Source organism: Neolamprologus multifasciatus, chromosome 1 (genome assembly GCF_963576455.1).
Source record: "Neolamprologus multifasciatus chromosome 1, fNeoMul1.2, whole genome shotgun sequence".
NCBI lineage: Eukaryota > Metazoa > Chordata > Actinopteri > Cichliformes > Cichlidae > Neolamprologus > Neolamprologus multifasciatus.
Genome location: NC_140439.1, coordinates 7056998 through 7083638, shown reverse-complemented (window position 1 = coordinate 7083638; position 26641 = coordinate 7056998). Strand labels below are relative to the sequence as shown.

The following is a 26641-nucleotide window of genomic DNA, read 5'->3' as shown; positions in this document are numbered from 1 at the left end:
TCCTAAGATGAAACCTTTATATCGTAATAGGAACGGTCTGTCCTGGGATTATGAAGCCCCCACCCATAAGACACAAGGGGCTCACAGAAGAGTTTAAGTATTAAAATGATTTCAAAGAAATAGCAGATGTGCAGATTTTGGATAGATACATTAGCTGGCTCTGTATTACTATCGTCACAAAAACCAGTGAGTGTTCTGTCCCTCCCATAGGCCTCCAGTACATGGTCTTGATTGCTCAATCTTGAAGCTCTACTGTTTACTCTGCACTTTGTTTTTGTTTTCTTTAATTTGTCACCAGAGCTTCTGAAGTTAAATTTTATTAAACAGAATGCATTAACATAAAAATGTTAAATTAATTAAGCTACTTTACGTGGATCTGTTGTGGACATTTTATTCATATTGATTTTGTTTACTGGCTATTCTATTCTGTTCAGTTTCATATGTCTATTTGCTACTTGTTCATGAGATATTTTTAGGCTCTTATCTCTTGATGGCCTAGCAGCTGACTGGAGACAGTCCTGAAAGCCTTCTCTCTTGAGCTTAAGTATGAAGTATCACTTCAGTAGAATAAGTAAAGAGATCTGACGTGATTCAAACGACAAGCTGTGTTTACTTTCCCTTGTAGGAAGCTTAGGACCAATCTTTAACATTTGTTCTGCAATTCATTTCAATTCAGTTATATTTATATAGCACCAGTTCACAGTAACAGTCACCTCATGGCAATTTATATTGTATGGTGAAGATCCTAAATATTAGAATGAAACTTCCAACAATTGCATGACACCCCACGATCCTACAACTAGATGTGAAGATCACCAGGTCACTACCGCAGCTCAGCCATGTGTTCACCATCAGTGGTGCAACCAATAGTTATATTTAAATACACTGTTCATGCATATAATCCTGTAATGCTTCTCTGCTGGTAGTCAGACTTTCCCGCACTCTGTCTGAGGGCAGAGCAAATGTCTGAGTGGCTGATGTTCAGGCCTCTTTCAGCTTGTGATGAAGGGTCAGAGGGCCCTGCTTAGTCACAAGTTATTTTAGGAGGATACTTTCATTGAAGTGTCCCCAGTGGACCGTGGTGATGGTGAGACAGTATTTAAACAGCCCAGAAGCGCTCATCACCAGTCAGCCACAGAAGCAAGCTTGGAGTCAAGGTAAGGACCTGCTGCCTTTTGTATTAAAGCTCCCTTTCAGGGTTTGAGTAGTTACTCCAAGCTAAGTAAAGTACTCGATGATACTTTTACTTACTACTTTAATTTTTCTTGCTAGAACTCCGTTTACATCGACGCATTTATTATACACAACCATGAACGGCTGGCGGCACTTTCACGTGAAATTTAGGATCTGTCTCAGTAATATTCAGATGTTTTCGGTGTCATTTGAAGGAGAGACAGCTCAGCTTTTGTCTGTCCAATATGACAGTTAAGCCCCTGTTCCTGGAATATCACATACCAATGCTGTGAGGTGATGGGCAGCCTTTGATATTAGTGCAAACTGGGATGTCAGACAGAAGGCCAGCGAGGGCAGAGCTGCCATTCCTGAGTAAATGTTAGGATGGATGTTAGAGTTAAAAACTGACACATCGCAGTGAGATTTGAAATCTTCGTAACCCTGACGACGTGTATTCACGTACATGCAGGAATGTACACATAGAGATTACACACATTTTATTTGTTTGTTTAGGTGAGGAGATGATTTTTAAACTTTTTTAAATTCAGTATAGTATCCTCTTTCAATTTTTATAAATGTAAAAATGTAGATAAGGTAGATCCTCTAAAACAGAGGGTCCCAAAGTGTTGGGCCCGCCCCCTAGGGGGGGAGCAAAGCCCAGAGCCATTGCCGAGGAGGGGGTGGTGGGGGGGCAGTGGTGGTATGAAAAGAAAAAAAAAGAAAGCTTGGACCCTGCAAGCATTACGGACAGCTTTTTGACGGGGCTCCCACACAAACGCAAAGCAGGAGATGAAGCATCGTCAAATATGTTTCCAAACCAACTTCATTCTAAAACAAAAACTAGAAAAATGATGAAGCATATCTTCCCTTTGGCTTCACCTGCACACGTGCCAAGGTAGGTCTCCCCTGCAGAATTGGTTTTCCCTGTCGGGAGCACACGCTGGGCTCTCCAAATCACGAACAAACAGTATCCCACATTCTTGATTTTTTAGTTCACAAACACTTCTTATAATGACTAACTAATCCTGAAATTTTGGAGATGTTAGCTGTTTATACAGTAAAGTTACAGCGGGATACAAATAATATCTGGCTGATCCTGCCGTAATTTGTCCCCCCTGTCCAAATCACTGACAAACAGTATCCCACAGTTGTTTATGTTTTTTAACCCATTTTGCACAGAGAGACATTTAAAAAAATGTATTGATAGCAATGTTGAAAATTATTACACAGGAGAAAATTGTGGAAAAAAAAAGAAAATTGGAGGGACAGTAACTGCGTGTGTAGTCTATATGTAAGCATGTAAAAACTGAAGATATTAAGATTAGCAGTAAGAGTATTTTGTCTCTATCTGCAATTCATCTCATGTAAACCATAACATGGTGCACAGTCTGACGTAGAAAAAGGCACATACCTTTGACATTGCGTGACAAACTGTATTCCTCGTCCACACGTAAACGCAAAAACAGAGTTTTTAAAAAAATCTCAGTTTTCGGTGATTCGAAGCGCCGTTTACGTGTGGACGAAAGGCCCAAACGCATGGAAACAGCTGTGTTTTCAAAGGTGTAGGTTCACAAAGTTACTAGTTTATTACTACTAATTTACTAGTAGTAAATTACTACCTGTAATTTATTGCAGTTTACTTTTTTTGTTCAATCGTTTACTAAATGTTTGAGGTGTGAAATAAACCGCAATGGAGTTTGAAAACAAAATATGGGTGTGTGTTATGTGGTGGGGGGGCGCGAAGATTTTTCTTGTAAACAAAGGGGGGCCTAGCAAAAAAGTTTGGGAACCACTGTCATAGGGGGTTGATGATTTCTCTGTATTATTGTAGGGTCATTACCTAACAATATAAAAAAGAGGTGACTATTGTTGTGATTTGGTGCTACATAAATAAAACTGAATTGAATTGGATTTTTAATATGATTACATACATGTACAGAATACTGGAAATCAAGTCAGTCCTTACATTAACACTGATTTAATTGCACGATGTTTTACTTGTCTATGAGTAAGCACATGCCAACAACAGTGTGAAGGAAAAATTCCCTTTTAACAAGAAAGCTCCAACAAAACAAGGCATACCAAAGGGCAGCTATCTGCTGAGAGCAGTTGGGGTTGAAGGAAGTAAGACAGAAAAAAAACTCCTTGAGGGGACTGTTGTTTTGATTTGGGGCTGTATAAATAAAATAATTGTATAAATAAAATAATTGAATTCAACTGAATTGAAAAAAGAAGACCAACCTTAGGCGAGTGGTGTATAAAAACATAGTGAGTGTAAAGAGTGAGGGAAGAAGAAATGCTCAGTGCATTATAGGAAACCCTCAGCAGCCTAGGCCTAATGCAGAGTAGGTTTCAGGGTCACCTGATCCAGGCTAACTTTGTCAAAAAGGAAGGTTTTAAGCATAGTCTTAAAAGTAGAGAGGGTGTTTCAATTCCAAATTGGGAATTGAAATCATATTTACATTTCAGTTCTAGCCTGGAAAACAAGACAACAGATAGATTGTTTGAACTCCTTTATTCATTTATTTTGATTTACTCTTGAAGATGCCAAACTGGGGAGGAGGAGCCAAATGTGCAGCCTGTGAGAAGACAGTGTACCATGCAGAGGAGATCCAGTGTAATGCAAGGAGCTTCCACAAGACTTGCTTCATCTGCAGTAAGCAGACCTGCACTGCCCCAACAGAGGGTGTCATGGTGGATCTGGAGAATCATGCAGATATGTGATAGAAGTAATTTACACGTAAACCCCCCCCCCCCCCCAGCTATTTTCCTCCTTCCATTCACCTTTGTGTATCCCATCTGGGCCTGCATCATTACTCAGCAGTCCCTCTGTATTTTTCTCTGTGTTTAATGACCTGCTTCTTTGCTTCTTCCACCCTGCTTCTGTTTGGCTTACTTGCTGATTTCATACAGCCACATGTGCTTAACTGGATCACTCAGTGGCAGTTTACTTTCCCAGTTTACTGTCCCCTACACCAAAACATACACTCTCCAGCTGGTCAGTAGCCTGTGTAACTGCTAGATTGTTCCACTGGGAGCTCAGAAAGGCCTCTGTGAAAAGCTCACCCATCTGCTGAGTCTTCATCTTTTCTCGAACTTTCACCTCATGATCCCCTCTCTTTCTACAAATAGAAATACAAGACAAGACTATGTGTAATGTTACTGCTGACTGATACCACTAGCTAGGTGGGTGCTTTATTTAACCTCCATTATACCACCATGACATTCTACTGAAAACATCTCACACAGTCTCATGGTCAGCATGGTACTAAATGTGTGTGTTTCCTTCACACAAGTGAGCTGCAGAAAGGGGCTGGACAGTACAACAGTTGCAGCGCATGAGTCTGAGATTTACTGCAAGTCCTGTTATGGCAAAAAGTACGGGCCGAAAGGATATGGGTACGGGCAAGGAGCTGGCGCTCTGAGCTCTGATCCTCCAGGACAGGATGCAGGCCCTCAGCCTCATGAGTAAGTGTTCATGACAGATAAAGACAGAGCACCTTATAACCTTAACCATGACCGAAACAGTGGTGCAGAGGCAAATAACCTTAAAGAGAAAAATTGCTTTAAAAAAAACAACTACTTTGACCAAAGATGACATCACACAGCGTTTCTTTTCTAGCTCCAAACCTCAACCAGCCTCCTCAAAATCCACCGCCAATAAATTGTCCCAGAAGTTTGGAAGTTCAGATCGCTGCCCTCGATGCTCCAAAGCAGTCTATGCAGCAGAGAAGGTGATGGGAGCAGGGAAGGTAAGGACCATCCTGTTATTCTTTGTGTGCATCTAAAGTATGACTTAAATTCAAAGTTACTTGCTGTTGCCCAATCAGACAAACAATTTAAATTCACACCTTGTATCTCTTCTAGATGTGTGTTTTTATTGCTGATTATTGAGTACACCAAAAATCAAAGACACAATACCAAAAAAAACCAAACCCCCAACCCAATCAGTTTGGACTCTTTAGGCCACTTAACGATGAAATCAAGGCTTAGCGCCTGATGTAAGTGTGCCACATGTTCCTTATGGGTCCACCAGATGGCCAGGAATTCCTTCTCCAGAGCGGAGTCCACGCCAGCCTCATCTCAGGCAGATGAGGAGCATCCTCCTATCCCCCTCTTTTCCCTTCACTGGGCCCATCACATCCCAGCCCAGCTCGCGTTCTGCATCGGAATCCGTCATGCGATGCCACCACAGCTCCCCTCGCGTCCGCGTCCTGTAAATAAATACATAGGGGCCAGAGCAATCGTCCTGGAAGAGGCCCTGGCTTATAACTATGGCGGCCCTTTCCCAAAACGGCTGTGCCCGTCATACAACAGTGGGGAGAGTGTTACTCACATATGCAGGCAGAGGTACACATCTGCCCGGCGGTCGATTACACGCAGCGCCTCCCACTGTTGCACTTCTCGCAACACTCTCCCACTGTCTCTCAACTCTTTTTCAGCTGGCCTTCTTGCATTCCTCTTCATGTCTGGGGCTTCTCTCCTCCAGTGCTCAGCTAGACAAACAGAAGAATAAAATCATGCAATAAAAACTACACTCGCAAATAAACTAAAAAAAAAATCTAAATGAAACCAATATAAAAGATAAATATAAAGTTCCACTGTGTGACAATATCATGTAGGGAACTTTGTAGCACTTTGTTATTAATAATCACAAATATGTGCGTCTTTAGCCTTGGCATAAAACCTGCTTCCGCTGCGTTCTGTGTGGTAAAAGCCTCGAGTCGACCACAGTGACAGATAAGGATGGAGAGCTGTACTGCAAAGGTACACATACACACACACAAACACACACACATTGTAAAGATGGTTCTTGTTTATCTTCATTGCACTTTAAAACCAGAACATTTAATATTTAACCAGAACTACAGGAATAAACCAAAGCAGCACACAGTACACACAGGTCACATTTAAAAACTACCTCTAAATGTTGATTATTGACTCAGTCAATTCTTGTTTTTCTCTGCAGTTTGTTATGCCAAAAACTTTGGCCCCAAAGGATTTGGACTGGGCAACGCTGCAATGCTGGAGGAACGACAGTAAAAACATGCTTCTAATAAGCCTCCCACTCATCGTGCAACAGCTGTCTCAGGCGAGACAGACATTCACCTTTGCACTGCTGTAAATTCAAAGTTATTTTTAAAATTGGCTAAATTGTTCTTGTGATGGTTCAGTGCAGAATAAAAGCATTTTATTACCTTAAAATTGGTTTTAATGCAGTTTATTAAAAACATCTTGAAAGACTAAGAGCAGAGCGTAACAACAAGAGCTCAACAGCTTTCTGTTGTCTTTGTTACATATAATAGTTTTGATGATAACAAACGTGCCTGAATGTATTTTGTCCCCTGTTATTGTTGTGGTGCAAAGACTTTTCTTGCTAAACTGAATTACTACATCTTATTTGCAATCATAATTCTGTGCACCCCCTTAATAGGAATATCAAATCAGCAAGCGATAAACAAATACAATGAGTTAATATTTCCAGAAAAATTATGTGTTGGCAGCCAAGCAGAGCGACACTGGATGACTCGTTCAACCAACATCACAGTGGCTATCTCGTATTATTGAATTAACGGAGCTGACGACACACAGAAAAAACATTCATCAGATAAAAGTGTCTCCAAATCATGGCTTAGATTAAATTTTAACAGAGTTATCTGTAACCTTGTTTTTTTTTCCTGTCCTGTTTGGTTCTTTAGCCATCAGAATTATTGTCGGAAGGCCAAAAATGATGCCCAATGGATTTACTTTACCAAGTGGATCATCATGGCCTTGCCACATTATCATTTATTTTATTTTCGGTTGTTAGAGATGGGACAGACATGACTGAGGGATAGGAAAGGAAGAAAGAAAGAAAGAGAGGGAGGGAAGGAAAAACAGACGGGAAGAGAGACAGTGAGAAAGGGCACTTCAAAAAAATAATCTGGATCACCTGTTGAGAGAAGAAAAATCAGAAGAGAAAACAAACAAAAGAGAGAGCAACATAATAAACACAACACCATTGCAATAATCTAGCTAAGAGTAAATGACAGTAGATACTAAACACTGAATGTTCTTGTGCAGCACGCAACATCAACAGCACGCAATGTGCTTTGAGGTAGCAGCCAAGAAAGGTGTAGTTTGTGTCTGTGAACACCCATGCGCACACCTGTGTGCACACACCCAAGGAGGACCATCGGAAGGGCAACCGTGCCACCCTCCTGGGAAGAACTGAGGAGAGCCCCAGACAAGGGGTCACCTGGCAGTGAGTGTGGTGAGGGGAGATAGGCCTCCATACCTTGGAGGGCCTGAGATGTACCCAGAGGGGTGGAGTCTCAGACCCAACCTGACATATAGACACAGATGAACAGGCACACACACAGACACAAACGTGCATTCCCACCCTCATGCACACAGACAAATAAATACTCGGCACTTACCCAACGTGGAGACAGACACAAATAGACACTGTACACACAATCACACTCCCCAAACATACTCTATACTAAGTATTTGTAACTAAGTAACCAAGTATTTGTACTTTGGTACTTCCTGCCTTTGCTCTTTGCTAAGGATTTAGAATCACTGTGGAAAGTTTTGAATTAGTACCTGGTTTTAAGGAATCAATACAATGAATATAAGTCGATCAAAAGTGCTCAAATACAACCACTCAGACTTAATAAACCAAAGGAAATCAGTTCAGTCAATTAAAATGTCAATTAAATTTTATTTGCAAAATACCTGTTGACAAGACGCTGCTTCAAGGCACTTTATATTGTAAGGTAAAGACCCTACAATAGGGATGCACCGATACCACTTTTTTGGAAACGAGTACAAGTACGAGTACTTGCATTTCAGTACTCGCCGATACCGAGTACTTAATAAAAACATGATTTAAATTTACAGGTAACGGCGTTAGTCCTATAATTTAACAAAAAAACAAACAAGGGACTGGTTTGGAATTAAGAACATTTATTTAAAATGAAAAGCATGTTGTATGCAACATATTACAGAATAAATAATTATGAAAAAAAATTTAAACAGTGACAGTGCAACTCAAGTATTGTTTTCAGTTTATTGTAAACTCTGCCGCTTTGGACAACACAAGGGGCATTAATAAACATCTTTGCTATTTAGTGCACAATATTTGAATAAACTAACAACATCCACCAACATAGAACTGTGGCAGTCAGTGCAACTGAGGTAGGTATTAACATCAAGTCTAAGATGACTCACTTAATGGAGAGAAAAAGTGAGTGGCAGGGTTTTTTTTAAGAAAAGTAGCTTTTCTGCATTATCAGCAGTCAGACTTTTTCTGTTTTCATCTATAATGTGTGACACTGAGCTAAAAAGCCTTTCACTTTCCACACTGCTACATGGGGCTGAGAGGTATTTACTCGTCTGTTTCTCTGTTTAGAAGTCTCACAAGCACAGTCACAGCTGGGATGACATCAGAGGCTAGTGCGTCATAGCTGCTCACTTTTTTAGTTAGTTCCTCAAAGGGGGCGAGGATGGCAACAGTCGTCTCCATAAGAGCCCATTGGTGAGCGGTGAGATAGTCAGGGAGTTCGTGCTCGGACACATACACGCCCAGCACTCGCTTTTGCTAAATGAGGGACTGGAGCATGTAATACGTGCTGTTCCAGCGCGTCTGTACGTCCTGCTGCAGTCTCTTTATTGGCTGGTTGAGCTGTCCCTGAATGTCCTCGAGGCGGGAGTAGGCTAAAGCGGAATGCTTAAAATGCCCAACTATTTTCCGTCCCACTGCTATAGCATCAGCTATGCTCCTCTGTGCTAATAAGCATGGGTAAATAAGCGTGGGTAAATAAGCGTGGGTAAACTCTTTATACTCGTTGTCATGTTGGGATTTTGGTGCTTGATTAAATTACTTGTGTTAAATGCGCTACCTTTTGAGCCTCCTCTGGACAATTTCGCTGAGCACAATTTGCAGTCCGCCTTTGTTTTCGCGTCTTCGTTCACTTTGAAATAGTTCCACATGGCTGACTTGTCTCGCCTGCCCTTCTCTCAGCTCTGAGCTGCAGCCGGGACCTGGGGGCGGGCACTCGGCGCCTGTGATTAACCCCTTACATGCCGCTCAAACATAGGCAGGTCTCAGACCGTGGTATCGTGGTATTAACGAGTACGAGTACTTTAGAAAATGTGGTATAGAGGCCGATACCGGTATCGGTATCGGTGCATCCCTACCCTACAATATTACAGAGAAACCCAACAATCCGAGGACCCCCCCTATGAGCAAGCACTTGGCGACAATGGGGAGGAAAAACTGCGTGTTAACAGGCAGAAACAGGCTCAGGAAGGGGCAGCCATCTGCCGCGACTGGTTGGGGGTGAGCTAGTGACACAGATGGAATGTGTTCATATCACTTCCTCACAGCAGACAGATGTTGCTGTCTGTGAAGGTTCTCAGTCATCCAGGTCATCGTAGTCAAAGGAGCTTGTAAAGAAAAGCGTCTGGACTTCTTTAAGTTGCTTGAAGACGTTTCACCTAGAAGCTTCTTCGGTTCTGAACAGAGAACTGAAGAGGCTCCCTACTGTCGCCACTGAAGAAGCTTCCCCGAGAAGCTGCCTTTATACTTTCATAACTGACAACCTCCCCGAGAAGCTGCCTTTGTACTCTCATACCCCACGACCTCCCCGAGAAGCTGCCTTTATACTTTCATGCCCGACGACCTCCCCGAGAAGCTGCCTTTATACTTTCATACCCAACGACCTCCCCGAGAAGCTGCCTTTATACTTCCATACCCGACGACCTCCCCGAGAGGCTGCCTTTGTACTTTCATACCCGATGACCTCCCCGAGAGGCTGCCTTTGTACTTTCATACCCGACGACCTCCCCGAGAGGCTGCCTTTGTACTTTCATACCCGATGACCTCCCCGAGAGGCTGCCTTTATACTTTCATACCCGACGACCTCCCCGAGAGGCTGCCTTTGTACTTTCATACCCGACGACCTCCCCGAGAAGCTGCCTTTGTACTTTCATACCCCACGACCTCCCCGAGAAGCTGCCTTTATACTTTCATAACTGACAACCTCCCCGAGAAGCTGCCTTTATACTTTCATAACTGACAACCTCCCCGAGAAGCTGCCTTTATACAGTGGGGCAAAAAAGTATTTAGTCAGCCACCGATTGTGCAAGTTCCCCCACTTAAAATGATGACAGAGGTCAGTAATTTGCACCAGAGGTACACTTCAACTGTGAGAGACAGAATGTGAAAAAAAATCCATGAATTCACATGGTAGGATTTGTAAAGAATTTATTCGTAAATCAGGGTGGAAAATAAGTATTTGGTCAATAACAAAAATACAACTCAATACTTTGTAACATAACCTTTGTTGGCAATAACAGAGGTCAAACGTTTACTATAGGTCTTTACCAGGTTTGCACACACAGTAGCTGGTATTTTGGCCCATTCCTCCATGCAGATCTTCTCAAGAGCAGTGATGTTTTGGGGCTGTCGCCGAGCAACACGGACTTTCAACTCCCGCCACAGATTTTCTATGGGGTTGAGGTCTGGAGACTGGCTAGGCCACTCCAGGACTTTCAAATGCTTCTTACGGAGCCACTCCTTTGTTGCCCGGGCGGTGTGTTTTGGATCATTGTCATGTTGGAAGACCCAGCCTCGTTTCATCTTCAAAGTTCTCACTGATGGAAGGAGGTTTTGGCTCAAAATCTCACGATACTTGGCCCCATTCATTCTGTCCTTAACACGGATCAGTCGTCCTGTCCCCTTGGCAGAAAAACAGCCCCATAGCATGATGTTTCCACCCCCATGCTTCACAGTAGGTATGGTGTTCTTGGGATGCAACTCAGTATTCTTCTTCCTCCAAACACGACGAGTTGAGTTTATACCAAAAAGTTCTACTTTGGTTTCATCTGACCACATGACATTCTCCCAATCCTCTGCTGTATCATCCATGTGCTCTCTGGCAAACTTCAGACGGGCCTGGACATGCACTGGCTTCAGCAGCGGAACACGTCTGGCACTGCGGGATTTGATTCCCTGCCGTTGTAGTGTGTTACTGATGGTGACCTTTGTTACTTTGGTCCCAGCTCTCTGCAGGTCATTCACCAGGTCCCCCCGTGTGGTTCTGGGATCTTTGCTCACCGTTCTCATGATCATTTTGACCCCACGGGATGAGATCTTGCGTGGAGCCCCAGATCGAGGGAGATTATCAGTGGTCTTGTATGTCTTCCATTTTCTGATGATTGCTCCCACAGTTGATTTTTTCACACCAAGCTGCTTGCCTATTGTAGATTCACTCTTCCCAGTCTGGTGCAGGTCTACAATTCTTTTCCTGGTGTCCTTCGAAAGCTCTTTGGTCTTGGCCATGGCGGAGTTTGGAGTCTGACTGGTTGAGGCTGTGGACAGGTGTCTTTTATACAGATGATGAGGTCAAACAGGTGCCATTCATACAGGTAACGAGTGGGGGACAGAAAAGCTTCTTACAGAAGACGTTACAGGTCTGTGAGAGCCAGGGATTTTCCTTGTTTGAGGTGACCAAATACTTATTTTCCACCCTGATTTACGAATAAATTCTTTACAAATCCTACCATGTGAATTCATGGATTTTTTTTCACATTCTGTCTCTCACAGTTGAAGTGTACCTCTGGTGCAAATTACTGACCTCTGTCATCATTTTAAGTGGGGGAACTTGCACAATCGGTGGCTGACTAAATACTTTTTTGCCCCACTGTACTTCCATACCCGACGACCTCCCCGAGAGGCTGCCTTTGTACTTCCATACCCGACGACCTCCCCGAGAGGCTGCCTTTGTACTTCCATACCCGACGACCTCCCCGAGAGGCTGCCTTTGTACTTCCATACCCGACGACCTCCCCGAGAGGCTGCCTTTGTACTTTCATACCCGACGACCTCCCCCAGAAGCTACCTTTATACTCTCATACCCGACGACCTCCCCGAGAAGCTGCCTTTGTACTTTCATACCCGACGACCTCCCCGAGAAGCTGCCTTTGACTTTCATACCCGACGACCTCCCCGAGAAGCTGCCTTTGTACTTTCATACCCGATGACCTCCCCGAGAAGCTGCCTTTGTACTTTCATACCCCACGACCTCCCCGAGAAGCTGCCTTTATACTCTCATACCCGACGACCTCCCCGGGAAGCTGCCTTTGTACTTTCATACCCCACGACCTCCCCGAAAAGCTGCCTTTATACTCTCATACCCGACAACCCAATAGGGCTGGGTATCGTCACTGATTTCTAGAATTGATTCAATTCCAATTCACAAGGTCCCGAATCGATTCGATTTGATTTGATTCACTTCGATTTGAATCTGGGAAATTTTGACAGTCAGAAATATTATAATTCAGATCAGTAAATTTACATATTTTTGTATCTATAAAAAGGAAGCTGACACACGCAAGACTTTATCAAAGGTGATAGCATCACAGCAGATGCCTTTATGTCAAAGTAGCTGAGGATAAAACAGAAAAACATGAAGGTGATTTTTCTGGGATTTTATAAAAATATTCTGCAGTACATCAAAAACTGCATTAATCAACACATGAACATTACCTCTGATGTTACAGCGGTTTTATTAGAGACACGGCTGAGCGTTTTGCATTTTGCATAATTTTAAAAAGTTTAAATTTGCTCAGTATTGAACGGCAGAAATTAGGTATTCTTTTCGGAAGTATATAAAACGAAAAAAAAAAAACGTCGGTCGACAGCACTGTAAACAACGGTAGACTTGTGCGTAACAAGCAAGCGAATAATGAAGAAAACAGTACAGAGAGAGAGGGGGGGGGAGAGAGAGGGAGAGAGAGCTGTGCTTCGTGGTGGAAGCAAAACAGTAAAAGTAAGAGTGAATACATGACGATGTTTATGTGAAGCATAGTTTGGATCTTCTTTTGCTGCTGGTTCAGTCAATATTGTTTGGAGAGAGATCAAACTAACAGCTTTAGAATCAGCGCAAAAAGGACGTTCATAGCCAAAAAACACATGCGCACCTGACAAAGAGAGGGAGGAAAAGAAAAACAGACGGGAAGAGAGACAGTGAGAGAGCAACATAATAAACACAACACCATCGCAATAATCTAGCTAAGAGTAAATAACAGTAGATACTAACACTGAATGTTATTGTGCAGCACGCAACATCAAGAGCACGCAATGTGCTTTGAGGTAGCAGCCAAGAAAGGTGTAGTTTGTGTCTGTGAACACCCATGCGTACACCTGTGTGCACATATGCGTGGATGAGTACTCTTGTACTCACAAGGTTTCTCCTCGTAACTGTGTTTCTGCTGCTAGAGGGTGTGGGTAGCTACAGCCTCGTCCCAGAGGTCATGAAACAGGCATGGAGGAGATCCAGGCCCCAGAGTGTGAGAGCCCAAGAAGGACTATTGGAGGGGCAACTGTGCCACCCTCCTGGGAAGAGCTGAGGAGAGCCCCAGACAAGGGGTCACCCAGCAGGGAGTGTGGTGAGGGGAGATAGGCCTCCATACCTTGGAGGGCCTGAGATGTTTACAGAGGGGTGGAGCTTAAGACCCAACCTGACATTTAGACACAGACAAACAGGTACACACACAGACACAGACGTGCATTCCCACCCTCATGCACACATATAAAAATGCACACATAGACAAATACCTGTAACCTGCAGTAAACGTGAGAAGGCTCTCGGACATAATTATTTAAGCATTCTTTCGGGGTGGCTGTAGCTCAGGTGGCAGAGCAGGGTCAGGGGTCCGATCCCAGGCTGCTCCAATCTGCATGCTTGGGCAAGGTAGGGGAGACCGGGGATAGTTGTAACGTGGGTCAGTTGTAACACTTCCAATTTCTCCAATTAGGGCTAAGTTTCAAATGATGTGACTCATCCTGTGCATGCCCAATTCAGTTCTGCTATCACATGTGAAAAATCAGCACATTTTGTCAAACACAGACAATTTAACACAAAAAAAAGTAATTTGTATGCCAAAAAGTACGTTGTTCTACTTTATTTCAATTTCTAATAGCATTATCTGCTTCGCAGTTAAACTCATCAAACTTAAATTATGTTATTTGTATGCCTATGGGGATATATTCTGTGTAGGTCTTTAGTGCTAATGTTTTAGCCGTTGGCTGTAATGTTAGCTAGTTCATGGCTATAGGAGTCTGGGTCAGTTGTAACAGCAACAGTCTGGGTTAGTTGTAACAATAATGCAGATGTTAAAACTTACCACACTATTACTTTAACTTATATTAAACAAGTTGGGGCAAAGACATCAGCAGAGAGAGGTTCACTGGTCGCTTTTGTATATGCGGTTAATGCCATTGGCAACACAATTCCTCCACTGTTTGTGTTCCCACACATACATTATGCAGACCACTGTGTCAGAGATGGACCAGTAGGAAGTATTGGTAGTGGAAATAAATCAGGATGGGTGCAAGAAACAGATTTCCTCATCTTTCTGAAGCACTTTGCAAACCACACCAAGGTAAGCCATGATAAAAAGTAATGGAATTGCGATGCTGGTGAACAACTACATTTTTTCGGCTTCATTGTTATGTTCAAAATTGGTGCAAAAGTTGTAGGTTATAATGCCCACTGAGCCAATGAGGCCAAACTCAAGAAAGACCAACCAAAATTAATGAAATATTCAGTTGCAGAAAATTCCATAATTTGCCTTTTTTGGGGGGTTGGAATATGTTCAAAAGCTAGATTTTTGCAGTCTGTCAAACACACACATAGCTACATAAATGGCTCTAAGTGCATTCATGTGTTGAATAAACAAAGATTACATGTTAATGTTTTGTTAGTACCCTTATTTCATTGTGTTACATTTCACCCCAGGATATGTTACAACTAACCCAGACTATGGGGTTAATTGTAACATTTCACTCTGTGTTTGAGACCACACCATGCAATGGGTAATTGTGCTGCAGAGAAAATAGCTGCACTATTTAATAGCAGAGACATGTAAATACTTTGCATTACATTTTAAATCTACTACCTTAAAAGAGCTCCAATTTACAGACAGAAATGTCAAAAAATGTTACAACTATCCCCGGTCTCCCCTACTAACCCCATGTTGCTCTCCAATGCATCCATCGGAGTGTGAATGTGTATGAATGTTAGATACTCAGCACTTAACAGCTTAGAAGAAGTGCTTGTGTGAATGAATTAGTTGTATAAAGCGCTTTGAGTGTTCAGACAGAGTAGAAAAGCGCTATATAAGAACCAGTCCATTTACCATTACCAGACTGGTTTTTTTTTTTAAGTCTATGATGAGGATTAATCCATGTCTGGAAACTAGCTGATAGTGTTCAGTTTGTTGCAGATATTCATTCATGCTTGTGATCTCTGAAAGTAAGGAGGACTAAAACTGTCAAAATAAGTTAATTAAAAAGCAAAGAAATGTTAAATGACTTTAAAGTATTTGCCATTAGGCTCAACAAATACAATATTAAAATACATGCAAGCATTAATCTTCAAGATTTGATTAGTAGTATTCAACTTTCTTTTTAAATTTACAAACTAGCGTAACCAAAAATTTCCACCAACTTTATCCAGCATTTCTCTTTTCTGTGGTGATAGTTTTTAAATAGTATATAGAATATCTGCACTGTAAAATCAAAACTCCAATGTAACCACTAAATTAAACAGCTTGTAAAGTAAAAAAAAAAAACACAAACAAAACAGAACTCAAACAAATGATTAGGAGCAGTGTGAAAAGATTTTTGGCTCAGAGAAATAAAAATCTAGTCTTTCAAAAAACACTTTGGAAATTCTGGTTTAAATTAGATTGATGTGTTCTTAATTTTTCCTCAAAAAACCCTGGAAGTATTGACCTGTTTCTTCTTTTCTTTTGTTTCTTTGTTTTGTTCATCATCCCCTGCTGTACTCAGAGGCCCAAATCCACTCAGAACCAGTTAAAAAGACAGGCACAACATTGTTTTATTGAAGTTTTATAGTGGTCATTTGTATTAAATGCATGCAATTTTTACAAAAGTCATAAAACCAATTTTTCCACACATACAAAGTCTAATTCTTCTTTTCTGAACAGATAGTAAAAATAGTTTTAATGTGTTCATAAAAACAGGACAAAACCTCCATCACAGGTAGGCCTCTAAAGGTTCTGTTATTTTCCCTTTACTTACACTGGTCAAGTATAAGGCAGCAGCAGTCTGTACAAACAGCAACTGAATCAAATATCTACATGTTTCTTTGTGTTTCCCCAATTCTGAGTATTGCAGTCTCTTTCCACAAGGAGCCACCACATTAAAAAACAATAAATAAATGTCTGTGCTTTTGGTCCAGAGTCTGACCCTTGACCCTGAGCATGGAGGAGGTCAGACCATGTCGGTGTGTCCGAACACATGCTGGTGGCCAGGTTGGAACTGCTGCGTCCAGTCAATGATGACCGGTTTGAAGAGTCCACAACAGCGGAGCTGGAAGAACGACACCAGGTTCCTCACCACGCCCAAACTATGAACACAGAATCAGGGAAAAGTGACTTAGCTGACTGACAACAAAGTATGAGTTTAGGTTAAAAAACAAAACAAAACACACAACACATGATTTGCCAGTAAATCCTAAAGAGCCCATGGCATGCTACAGACAACTAAGCAAACAATTTGTAAATATCAAGATATATAAGTTATACGATAAAGACAAGAAGCACTACATGCAACTCACTTGAATGGATTTTGTCTCAGAGAGACAGGTTGTCCGAGTTTCCTCTGGCGATGTGTTAGATTTGTTCGCTCTACTGTCGTCAGTCCCAGGAATGCAATCTGATCACACACACACAGAGTCACAATAAGGTATGTTGTTTGTTAGAGCAAGAAAAACAAAGAACTAAGCTCGGGGTAAAATTTAAAGACTTTTGTGAAGGCCAAAGCTGAATATTTTCATCTATATTTTAAATTTTCTCTGGTCTCACCCAAAACAGAATTTGTAGTAATTTATGTTGAATTCTGCCAACTAATGCCCTATTTTGAAACATTTACAGAAAACGCAATATGTATGTTCTGTCTAATTTTGGTGACAGTGAACACTATCCATACTATCCATATGATATACAGAGCCTTAGAACCCCATTAAGAAACTCCAAGCAGCGAGTCACCTGGTAGAGCTGCAGCAGCAGGGTCAAAGTAGACCAACTTGTATGATAGACGACCAGGACGAAGATGCAGAGCAGCCAGGGAGAGCACCCTATCAGGCCAGAGAAGGTACCCCACAGGCCCTGCTCCTCGTAATGCAGCATGCAATGAGCGGACCAGTCTGAAAGAAACATACACAGGCATGTTCATCCAGGGTAAAGGTCATAGCGTGTCAGATGGCGTGGCTACACTAGCTGTTGCAGAACTCACACATGACACAGCCGTACAACATCCAGGCTCCCATCAGCACGAGGGAGAACAGAAAGAGGATGAAGTAGTGATGGTTCCTCGCACCTGGGGAAAAGAAAATAATCAGATTAATTTAAAAGATGCAAAAAATTATAAAAGGTGATAATTTAGTAGCAGTGCGTCAAAATAAATCCAGTCACTTCACTGGACATTTATGGGAAAGTATTATGCTCTCCAATAATTTGAATGACTAGGGATCAGAGCACTTTATCTTCAGGAAAAATACTGTATAGTTTTTTTAATGAATGCCTTAAGTCTTGATATACTAGACCTCCTAAATAAGACATGACTTGCTCAGCTTTGTCTTCGTGTTTGACAGTTCTTCCTGCTGTTGCGTAATTTGAAAGTTACGAACAGGCTTGTGTGTTACCAATGCAGCTGTTGGTCCAGATGGAGTGGTGGTCCTGCTTGGCCACACAGGCATCACAGCTGAAGCAGTGATTGGCTCTCATTGGCTTCTTTATCTGTAAAAACACATGGTATAAAATAGTATTGGTTGTCACAGTGCTAATGGTGCAGTGTTATTAAAGAGGTGGTTGTAGGTCAGTGGCCTTACCATACAAGAGGTGCACAATATCCTGGGGTCCAGACAGCCGGCTTCAGCCAACACCAACACATTCTGTCAACACAGAGGAACAAAACATAGCTCAGCTCCATGTAAAACATTTACATGGAATATTGCCTTATTTGGCTTCTGAACTCTGTCCTTCTCACCATTTTTTTCTCCTCTTCAGTTGCTCTGATGAAGCCGGGGTCCGTCCTGCAGGTGCGGAGGTAGTAGTAGAGTAAAGCAGTGGCATTCAGAGTGAACAGTACCTGTACTGTGGCACTAGGCTGATGTGGAGTTTCAAGTTAAGAAGGTCTCTGTTCAGTTTGTCATCAGAATATGAATGAAACCCAGTTGCCTAATTTATTGGCCTCCAATGACAGATCTGTTTCTCTTTACTGATGATAAAACTATGCATCGCTCTTACAACAGAAAGAAAAAAACAAAACACACACTATCAGAGAATCTTCTGGTTTAAAAGCATTATCCATCAAGTGCATTCATGAGTCTTGCTTATGTTTTTCATCTGGTACTGACTTGCTTCTCCCAAAGGAAATGCTTTAAGGTGTGGTTTCGTTTTTTCAAAGGATATCTGGCATAAACCAGAGGCACCAGGTGACAAGCATCCAAAAGATTGAAGCCATGAGACTTGAAGCTTGTAGGTTGGACTGAAAGTCTGAGCCCGGGAAATTCCTGTTTCATGCAAACATTCATTACTAAATCAATAACACAGGTTTTAATAACAGTAGAGTACATTCGTGAATCAGTGGAAGAGTATCCTCACCTTGTAGCCAGATTAATCACACCTATCACACAGGCCAACAGGATCCCTTTGAGTAACCAAGATTCTGAGTTCATATCCACTATTGCACCAACACCTCCAAACAAAGCCGTGCAGAGTAAAAACTGCAGAAACACCTGGGAAATACAGGGAGAGGATTCCTTTAGAAGAGTCACTGTAGACTGCTAAAAATGTGTTATTTGAGACAAACGTACCCTGTATCTGTTCACAACTCGCAGGCAGCGAGAGTTGGAGCGAAGCCTCTCCCGTTTGACCTGATTGAGCATGTGCATGAGCAACGGGCTGTGCACTTGGTGAGCCAAGTCGATGGGTGTGTGACCCTGAAGAAGAACATTAAGAACCCCATGAAAAAATTAATCACTGATTCAGTTCAAAAGTGGGTATAATTGTAGTTCTTATAATTGACTGTTTACGCTGAGTACATGAACTCTATTGTCAAACGCAGTGCAAAAAACCCAAGTTTAACTTGTTAAACTCAAGTTTAAGGACATACTTCTATTGTAGTAAATAAATCAAGAAACAGCTTATACAGTCTGCACATACATGCAAAGCTATTCAGAGACATGGAGTGAGCAATACTACTCAGTGCATTCTCCAAGAAAATCTTGTTTTTTTAGTGAGCTCAGCAACTCAGACTTCATTATAGTGGGCATCAACACTTAATGGAATACTGTAGGAATACTGTGCATTGCCTATTCATTATTTCATATGCAATCATTTAGAGCTGAATAATGATGAAAGCAAGGTGTACCTGTTACTTGGCCCGATCTACTAAGATGGCTTACTTATTTAATAGTGAACAAAGCGCTCATGCAGAGATTAAGCAAACACATTCATCTGAAAAACAAAACAGTGTGCTCCTAGAATATATACCTAGAGTATCCAGTTCAAAATCCTACGTCTCCTAGAAAACTTGACCTCTGAACATTGACTTTATCATCGGGATTTAAACTCATATGACAGTAGCTGCGCCTGTGGGATCAATTCGAAACTCCTACATTGCCTCGTTCTCGAGTTATCGCTTTCACAAACTTAAGTGTTCACGCGCCCACCTCACCGCTTGCCTGCCTGACCAACAGGGTGATGACATTACCCATTTAGCCTTTTACAGTTAAAGGTTAATAAGAATAGTATTCTGTTTATGTATTCCAACATTATGCACTCCCAATAATGTAAAAAAAAAAGAAGAAAAAAAAAGTGTTTGAATTTATTGAAGCTCACATTTATGTTTTCTGCTTCCACACTGGCCCCAGCCTCCAGCAGGATGTGGGCAGCATCTACATTTCCTGCCAGCACAGCACAGTGCAGTGGAGTGTTCCTGTTGACTTTGTCCACAGCACTCACGGAGGCATTATTTTTGATTAAAAAGTTTGTTGGTTCAGGCCTGTGACAGAAAGGAAACATCCTACTTTGTAACAGCACATTTAGATACTATCAGAATACCTTTCGCAATCAGAAAAAAAGGATTATGCTAACAAACTATACTTCATTTCTTATCAAGACAAGCAATCAAAGCACTGGGATTAAAAAAAAGAGAAAGAGGACTTACCCGATAATCTTCTGTGCTGCTAACATTAGCGGCGTCTGTCCATTGCAGTCAGGCCCGTCAACTTCCTGGAGGCAACGGAGAAATTGAGAAACAAAACCACAACTTGCGCAAAGTGAGAAGCAAATGTAATCAGAGAAAGAGTGAAAACAGAAGTGTTGCAGAGAGAAAGAGTGGGGTATAAAGTGATGTGTATGTCTGACCTGTCCCTTAGCTATAAGATAAGCTGCTATTGCCATGTGTTGGAAGAGAATAGCAAGGTGGAGAGCCCTGTAGCCCTCTCCATCTGCAACAGAGGGGTCTGCTCCATATCTCATTAGCTGGATTACCATGGGGAGGTGGCCCTGCCTGGTCATTCAAACAAAAACATAATAATGGACAAGTCTTAAAAAACCCAGCAGACTAGTTGTAAAACAGTTACGTAGCCTCATTGAGGACACACTGCCAAAGTGCATAATCTCTTCTAATGCAGGTAAACTTTAACCAGTGGTTGCTGGTTAACCAAAACTAAAGTAAAATAATGCATATGCAAAACAAAACAAAGCAGCCCAACCCAGCTCTATATCGTGCACAGCCATATAGTCACCTTATGGCCCAATGAAGTGGAGTAGAGTTCAGGTCTCCGCCCAGCTGGTCTACTATTGCCCCTTTGGAAATATAATACCTGTTAGAAAACAAAAGAGAACAGATGTAAAGATCATACTTCAAAATATTTTGTGGGTTTTTATTATTTGTATTCATTTATTTGTCTCCCTGGTTTCCAGTTTTTGTTTAGCTACTATTTGTTAATTATTTGCATTATTATTCATAAACTTAAGTGCCAAAAGAAAGCCTGTGTTGGTTATATATAAAATGCAAACTGATCATTTGTCACAATTGTAGTATTTTTTTTATGTATAGATTCAAGAAATTGTCTAGAATAAATAATTATACCCCCCGATTTGGTGTGTTGTGATAGGTCATTTGCAGTAGTTGTGTTCACAAAACAGATTTCCATTTCTGTCCTTCTTTTCATTGTCAGACTGAGATGAGATCTAAAGGCCTTACTTGACCAGCTCTAAGCGGTTGTTGATAGCAGCCCAGTGCAGCAAAGTGACGTTCTCTTTGTCTGGCTGCCTGACGTCATATCCAGCTTCCACCAGCTCCTTACAGCGCTCAAGGATTCCAAACCTGCGGGAAACACACACAAACACGCACACACACACACAACCTCAGCAATCAATCGTGTTATAAACCATATAGTGCTTTGCAATCAAATTAAATCCAAACTACAGATAAACTGAGGAGATGCAACAAATGTAGATAAAATATGTTAGAGAACTAAAAGTACAATGTGACCTGGAAAAGCAAGTTCCTCAAGAAGGACTTTTAGAATGTGGAAGACAAAAAAAACCCCCGTATACACAAAGTCATGGTTAGATAAATAGATAGAAGCGGTTCTATTGTTTTTTTTCTATTGTTCCCCGGCTTAAACAGCGTGAGTGAATTCTGCTTTTATTTACCTCTACTAACTGATCATTAGCACTTCAGTTAGCCGCAAACCCTTACATGTACTTATCTCAAAAAAACTAAAGCACATCAACAAGTGCATCCATTCTTTACATTTCTAAATTGGATATAAACTAACACGTGCTATATCTTGTTCTACATTATATCATAAACAAAGATTATGAACAGCTGAAAACAAGCCTACAATTATCAATATTACCATATATTTAGAGTTTTCACAGTTTTCACAGGGCTCTGTGCAGTCCTGTGAAAAACTAGGCCCACCCCATGATTCAGTAGCTTGCAGAAACACCTTTAGCGCCAATAATTTGAAGTACTTGTTTTTTTTATGACTTTATCTGTTTCTCATATCACTGTGGAGGAATTCAGACCTTTTACAACACTGGCAACATTTGTCTTCTTTCCAGCATTTCTTTAGGTCATTGAGTTTTGCAGGCAGGTTTCTTAAAGTCCCAGCACAGCACTAAGGTCTGAACTTTGACCGGGTCATTGCAACACCTTTGTCTTTATCTTCTTATCTTTTTGTTCTAGATTTGCTGCTCTGTTTTGGGACTGTAACTAAAGATTATTTCGTTAGTGGACTAATCTGCCAATTCTTCTTTGATTAGTCAGCGATTATTTCAATAACTCTTATCTCCGCTTCCTGTGGGCAAACCTATTTTAGGCTCCAGTACCTCACCTGCTCAGTCTGCCCAATGGTGAATATGACCCTGTTGTCTTGTCCCGCAGCAAATTAAAATAATGACCCAGGAAACATATGAATTTGAATATAAATAAAAAAAAAAAAAAAAAAACACGTGCAAATAAGAAACTAAAAATAGCTTCTGTCCATAAGTTCAAACAAAGCTCCAAATTAAATCAACAATTTTATTTTCCAGTACAAAAGTACAAGTTTCCAAAGTTTACAGATGATACAGTTCACGAATTCCCACCTGTAGTAGACATGCTCAGGAGTGAGGTTTGCTCTCATCTTTGAGATGTTCCAGCTGCTGATAACTGTGCTGAAGATGCTCTCTGTCATGACCTCAGCCATTTGAGAGGTCCATGAGCCTCTTTACAGGACAAACTCATCTATACACCTGTGCTTAATACTAGTAAAACAGAACAAATCTAAGGCTCTAAAAGACAGTTTCTAGTCCCAAATCTCAGTGTTTCTCAGATGGTGTAGTGTTCAAAATATTAGAAATGACATGTTCCACTACTTACTGTGATGCCTTCACTATGTCCCAACTGCTGCTATCATCCATGTGTGACCGTTTCTTTGGTTGCTCCCTGATGTCAGTCAGATCTGCAGTTTTGCCGAACTGTCCGTAAAAACCCGGCATGAATGGATTCACCATCCCTCCAAATCCAGCCGGTCTTGGCCCATGACTGTGAGAATGGCCTTGATGCCCATGGTGACAGCTGTCATGCATGTGGCTGTGATCCTGCAACATGCACACGATGAGACACTTATTTAGTCCAAAGTGGTCCACAGGGAACCTTTAAAGTGGCAGAGACCGTGGGATCAAACTGTCAAGTCCAAATGAGCCCAGCCAAAGCCCTTTGCTGCCATCCCTCTAATTTTTCTGACTCACTGTATAGAGACTGAGGGGCTTGGTACTACGGCTATACCATGAGATTAAATCAATGTGTCAACTTTAGCAACCCAGAGTTTATTTCTGAATCAATTAATCTGTCTGTGACTGTTGTAATAATAGATAAATTACTCAAGCCAACTATCAAGTAAAAGTATTTCCTCTTTACAGTCTCTGAATCTGCTGCTCTTTTTGTTTTAGAATACTGAAAATTGGTTGTGGAGAAAACAAACTCAAGGCCTCACATAAGGCTTTCAGACGGTATGATGTAACGCTTATCTGTTATTCTATGGAATAAACTAATAAGTGCTATTTCTTTTATTGACTTTCAGAAATAAAACCTTGGTATTCCCAAACAAGCACCCCCAGAGAATTTTTGCCATATAATATTCTCCACAGAAAAACCGGTATAAATGTTTATGTGACATAAAAATATCATATTGATATCACTGCTATAACAAAGGCATGTGTTTACATTCCTTGGTCTGTGCAATGAGACAAGTCCAGGCATATTTGAGAGTGCCAAAAGAGACATTTAAGTACCTTAAAATTAAACTACTTATTAATTAACATCTGACATACTTTTAACACAACTTCTGCAGTTCTGTTTTCAAGGGAAAAAACTACCTTAGACTACATTTGTATTTACATCTAGCTTATGCTGTGTCACTGGATATAATGCTGTTGCTTCCAATTTGTTTCGGTACATTCACACTAAAAAAAAGGAAGCTTCTCACAGATGACAGTAGCTCTATGGAAAAGAATGACGGAAAATGTCCTTCATTTACTTACACTTATGAATGCTGCTTCCTGCCAAGTTGCAAGTATCAATAACACTGCTCAGTTCTATTTTTTTCCATGCAGTCAGAAATATCGTGCTATAAATTTGAGGCTGTATCAACCACCCCTAGTTATGCTTTCATACTTTTTTTGACACACAAATACAAACTGGAGGCAGACGGAGAACGATGTGCTTGGCTGAGATTGACCTATGACAGCTTATAATGATGGATCTATCCATAATTAACATCTATGAATTTTAGAATGAGATGACTAAAAGCTCTTGTACGTGTAATGTATTGTGGCCAAAGGAACTTGCAAAGAAAAGCGTCTGGACTTCTTTAAGTTACTTGAAAAGTTTCACCTCTCATCTGAGAAGCTTCTTCAGTTCTAAGGTCAAATGGTGGAGAGTCCAAGATATAAACCCAGTGGGAGTATCCCCCCACAGAGGGACAAAAGGACACCCTGATGATCCTCTAATCGCCTGAGCCAAGGTGTGAAACTGGGTGTGGGTCCCAATCAGCCAGAGTTTCGGGTGAGTTCATTGTGAAACCTGGCCCCACCTTATCATGCGAATTCCTGAGGTCAGATGGCCCAGGATGTGAGTGGGCATTAAGGCGTCTGGGGAGGGATCTCAAAACTGGATTATAGATGGCAGAGAGTTGGCGTCGTAAACCACAGCCTCTGTTCAAAGATGGTCGCTCACAGTGGACATAGATGGCTTCTTTCACTCCTCTTTCAAACCATCTGTCCTCTCTGTCCAAAATGTGAACATTGGCATCCTCGAAAGAGTGTCCTTTATCCTTAAGATGCAGATGGACCGCTGAGTCTTGTCCTGTGGAGGTGACCTAATACTTTTTGTCCATATACTGTATATAGCAAAATATATATCCTAGGCAAACACAAGGTGATGTGCAGTCTAAGGGAATGCTCACAGTAAGTAGCTAACTCGTTTGCTAAATACATTGTTGGAAATTTAGTATAATTTTCCCTTTATAATATAAATCAATCATCACACAAGTTTATCATTTAGAGAAGGTTTCAGATGAAAGCTGTGAGAAGTTTGCACTGCGCTGAATATGTGGATAAATCTTGCATTGTTGAGTTTATCCCACTCTACTACTGCAGCACCAGGCAGCTGTTTTATCTTCTGGGATAGATGGATGTGCTGGATGCGTTTTGCTGTCAGTCTGGATTAGAATAGATGTTTAATACTGATGGTCACACTGTGAATACAACAGGCTGCTGCCGTGATCTAGACAGATGGCTAATTTACCAACATATGGTAAAAGCTGCACGCTTTCTGGCTGTTATGAGTATTAATACATGTGGATTTAGCTGAACACACGCAGCTCGGACAAGGACTGGGACTTGTGTGCTGAAAGAGGATTACAGCGTCATGATAATGGAAAAGGTATAAAAAACAACCAAAAAAACCCCAAACCCTTATCTGTTTGTCAGTTAATCATCATGTCAACCAGATAAACCAGAAAGCACTTCCGTAAAGTCAGCACCAGAGGTTTCACGCCAAAGAAATGAGCTAAATGCTAGGACGCTTTGAATTCAGGTAACTAGCTGCAGGTTCACTATGCCTATGAAGCTAACGACGACGAGCCCTGATTTAACTCGAAGTCTATCAGGCAGGTTATTACACGTTACACCAACTCAACACAAGCTAAAATTTAACAGCAAGCTAGCTAATTGACAGCTAACAAAAATAACATGACTGAAAAAATGCCCGTGAGCCAAGTGTCAACACGATAAATCAGAAACTACATAAAACAAGACAAAGAAGCAATTATTATGTATAAATTGTCTTACATTTGCGTCTTCATTCCAGTCCATTTTGTAGTCGAGGAGGGAAGGGAAAGTTACTGCCGCTGGATAGGCAGGTTTAGAGTTTGACTTCCGGCGTTGGCTTTTCAGATTAAATGTCTATTTAAAAAATGCATGCGTCACAATTTATACAGTATCGCATAAAAAACACAACAACAGGAGTGTACAGTCTACACATACACACACAAATCACAATAAATTCTTTGAGAGGCAAAATCTTTAGCCCACCTCAGCAATAGAGCAAAAGATGGTTCCCTTTGCCAGGAAAATACTGCCATCACCGTTTTGATATACTTATAATGTTTATTATGTAATACAGTTACCACACACACCTGCGGTGGTTAAATGTTGATCTGGTGTGAAATTTAAAAGAGGCGTGAAATTTAATAGAGCTTTTTTTTTAATCTAATAAAGTGAAGGTCACATTTTTTATCTAATGGCGTTTTAATTTCATATGACCTTTCCCTCAATTTTCTTTTAGCAACTTTTGCTTTATTTTGAAGGCCAGAAAGTTAAAGAG

The 26641-nt window shown here is 41.2% G+C and overlaps 2 protein-coding genes across 2 annotated transcripts; one reads left to right on the top strand and one right to left on the bottom strand.

Annotated features, from left to right (window-relative positions):
* Positions 1-1005: 1005 nt before the first annotated feature.
* Positions 1006-6378, top strand: csrp3 (cysteine and glycine-rich protein 3 (cardiac LIM protein)). Its single transcript, XM_085162689.1, has 6 exons — positions 1006-1157; positions 3718-3829; positions 4470-4641; positions 4796-4925; positions 5847-5940; positions 6143-6378. The coding sequence occupies exons 2-6, from the start codon at positions 3718-3720 to the stop codon at positions 6214-6216; spliced, it is 582 nt and encodes a 193-aa protein (XP_085018815.1). The 5' UTR covers positions 1006-1157; the 3' UTR covers positions 6217-6378.
* Positions 6379-16042: 9664 nt separating this feature from the next.
* Positions 16043-26230, bottom strand: zdhhc13 (zDHHC palmitoyltransferase 13). Its single transcript, XM_085162640.1, has 17 exons — positions 26107-26230; positions 23135-23355; positions 21467-21589; positions 21006-21083; positions 20623-20767; positions 20423-20487; positions 20095-20257; positions 19068-19193; positions 18856-18989; positions 18664-18764; positions 18239-18363; positions 18081-18143; positions 17895-17988; positions 17486-17569; positions 17239-17396; positions 16809-16906; positions 16043-16598 (listed from the first exon to the last, which is right to left on the bottom strand). The coding sequence occupies exons 1-17, from the start codon at positions 26128-26130 to the stop codon at positions 16463-16465; spliced, it is 1938 nt and encodes a 645-aa protein (XP_085018766.1). The 5' UTR covers positions 26131-26230; the 3' UTR covers positions 16043-16462.
* Between the last annotated feature and the right edge of the window lie 411 nt (positions 26231-26641).

What these genes read in the sequence shown, in the direction of transcription:
- csrp3 (XM_085162689.1), top strand. Translation starts at nt 3,718, where the DNA reads ATGCCAAACTGGGGAGGAGGAGCCAAATGTGCAGCCTGTGAGAAGACA. An exon ending in CAAGACTTGCTTCATCTGCA is followed by an intron (nt 3,830 to 4,469) that starts GTAAGCAGACCT and finishes CCTTCACACAAG; the next exon opens with TGAGCTGCAGAAAGGGGCTG. An exon ending in AGGTGATGGGAGCAGGGAAG is followed by an intron (nt 4,926 to 5,846) that starts GTAAGGACCATC and finishes GTGCGTCTTTAG; the next exon opens with CCTTGGCATAAAACCTGCTT.
- zdhhc13 (XM_085162640.1), bottom strand. Translation starts at nt 26,130, where the DNA reads ATGGACTGGAATGAAGACGCAAAT. An exon ending in CTGGACCAACAGCTGCATTG is followed by an intron (nt 17,570 to 17,894) that starts GTAACACACAAG and finishes TCTTTTCCCCAG; the next exon opens with GTGCGAGGAACCATCACTAC. An exon ending in CTGAGACAAAATCCATTCAA is followed by an intron (nt 16,599 to 16,808) that starts GTGAGTTGCATG and finishes CTGTGTTCATAG; the next exon opens with TTTGGGCGTGGTGAGGAACC.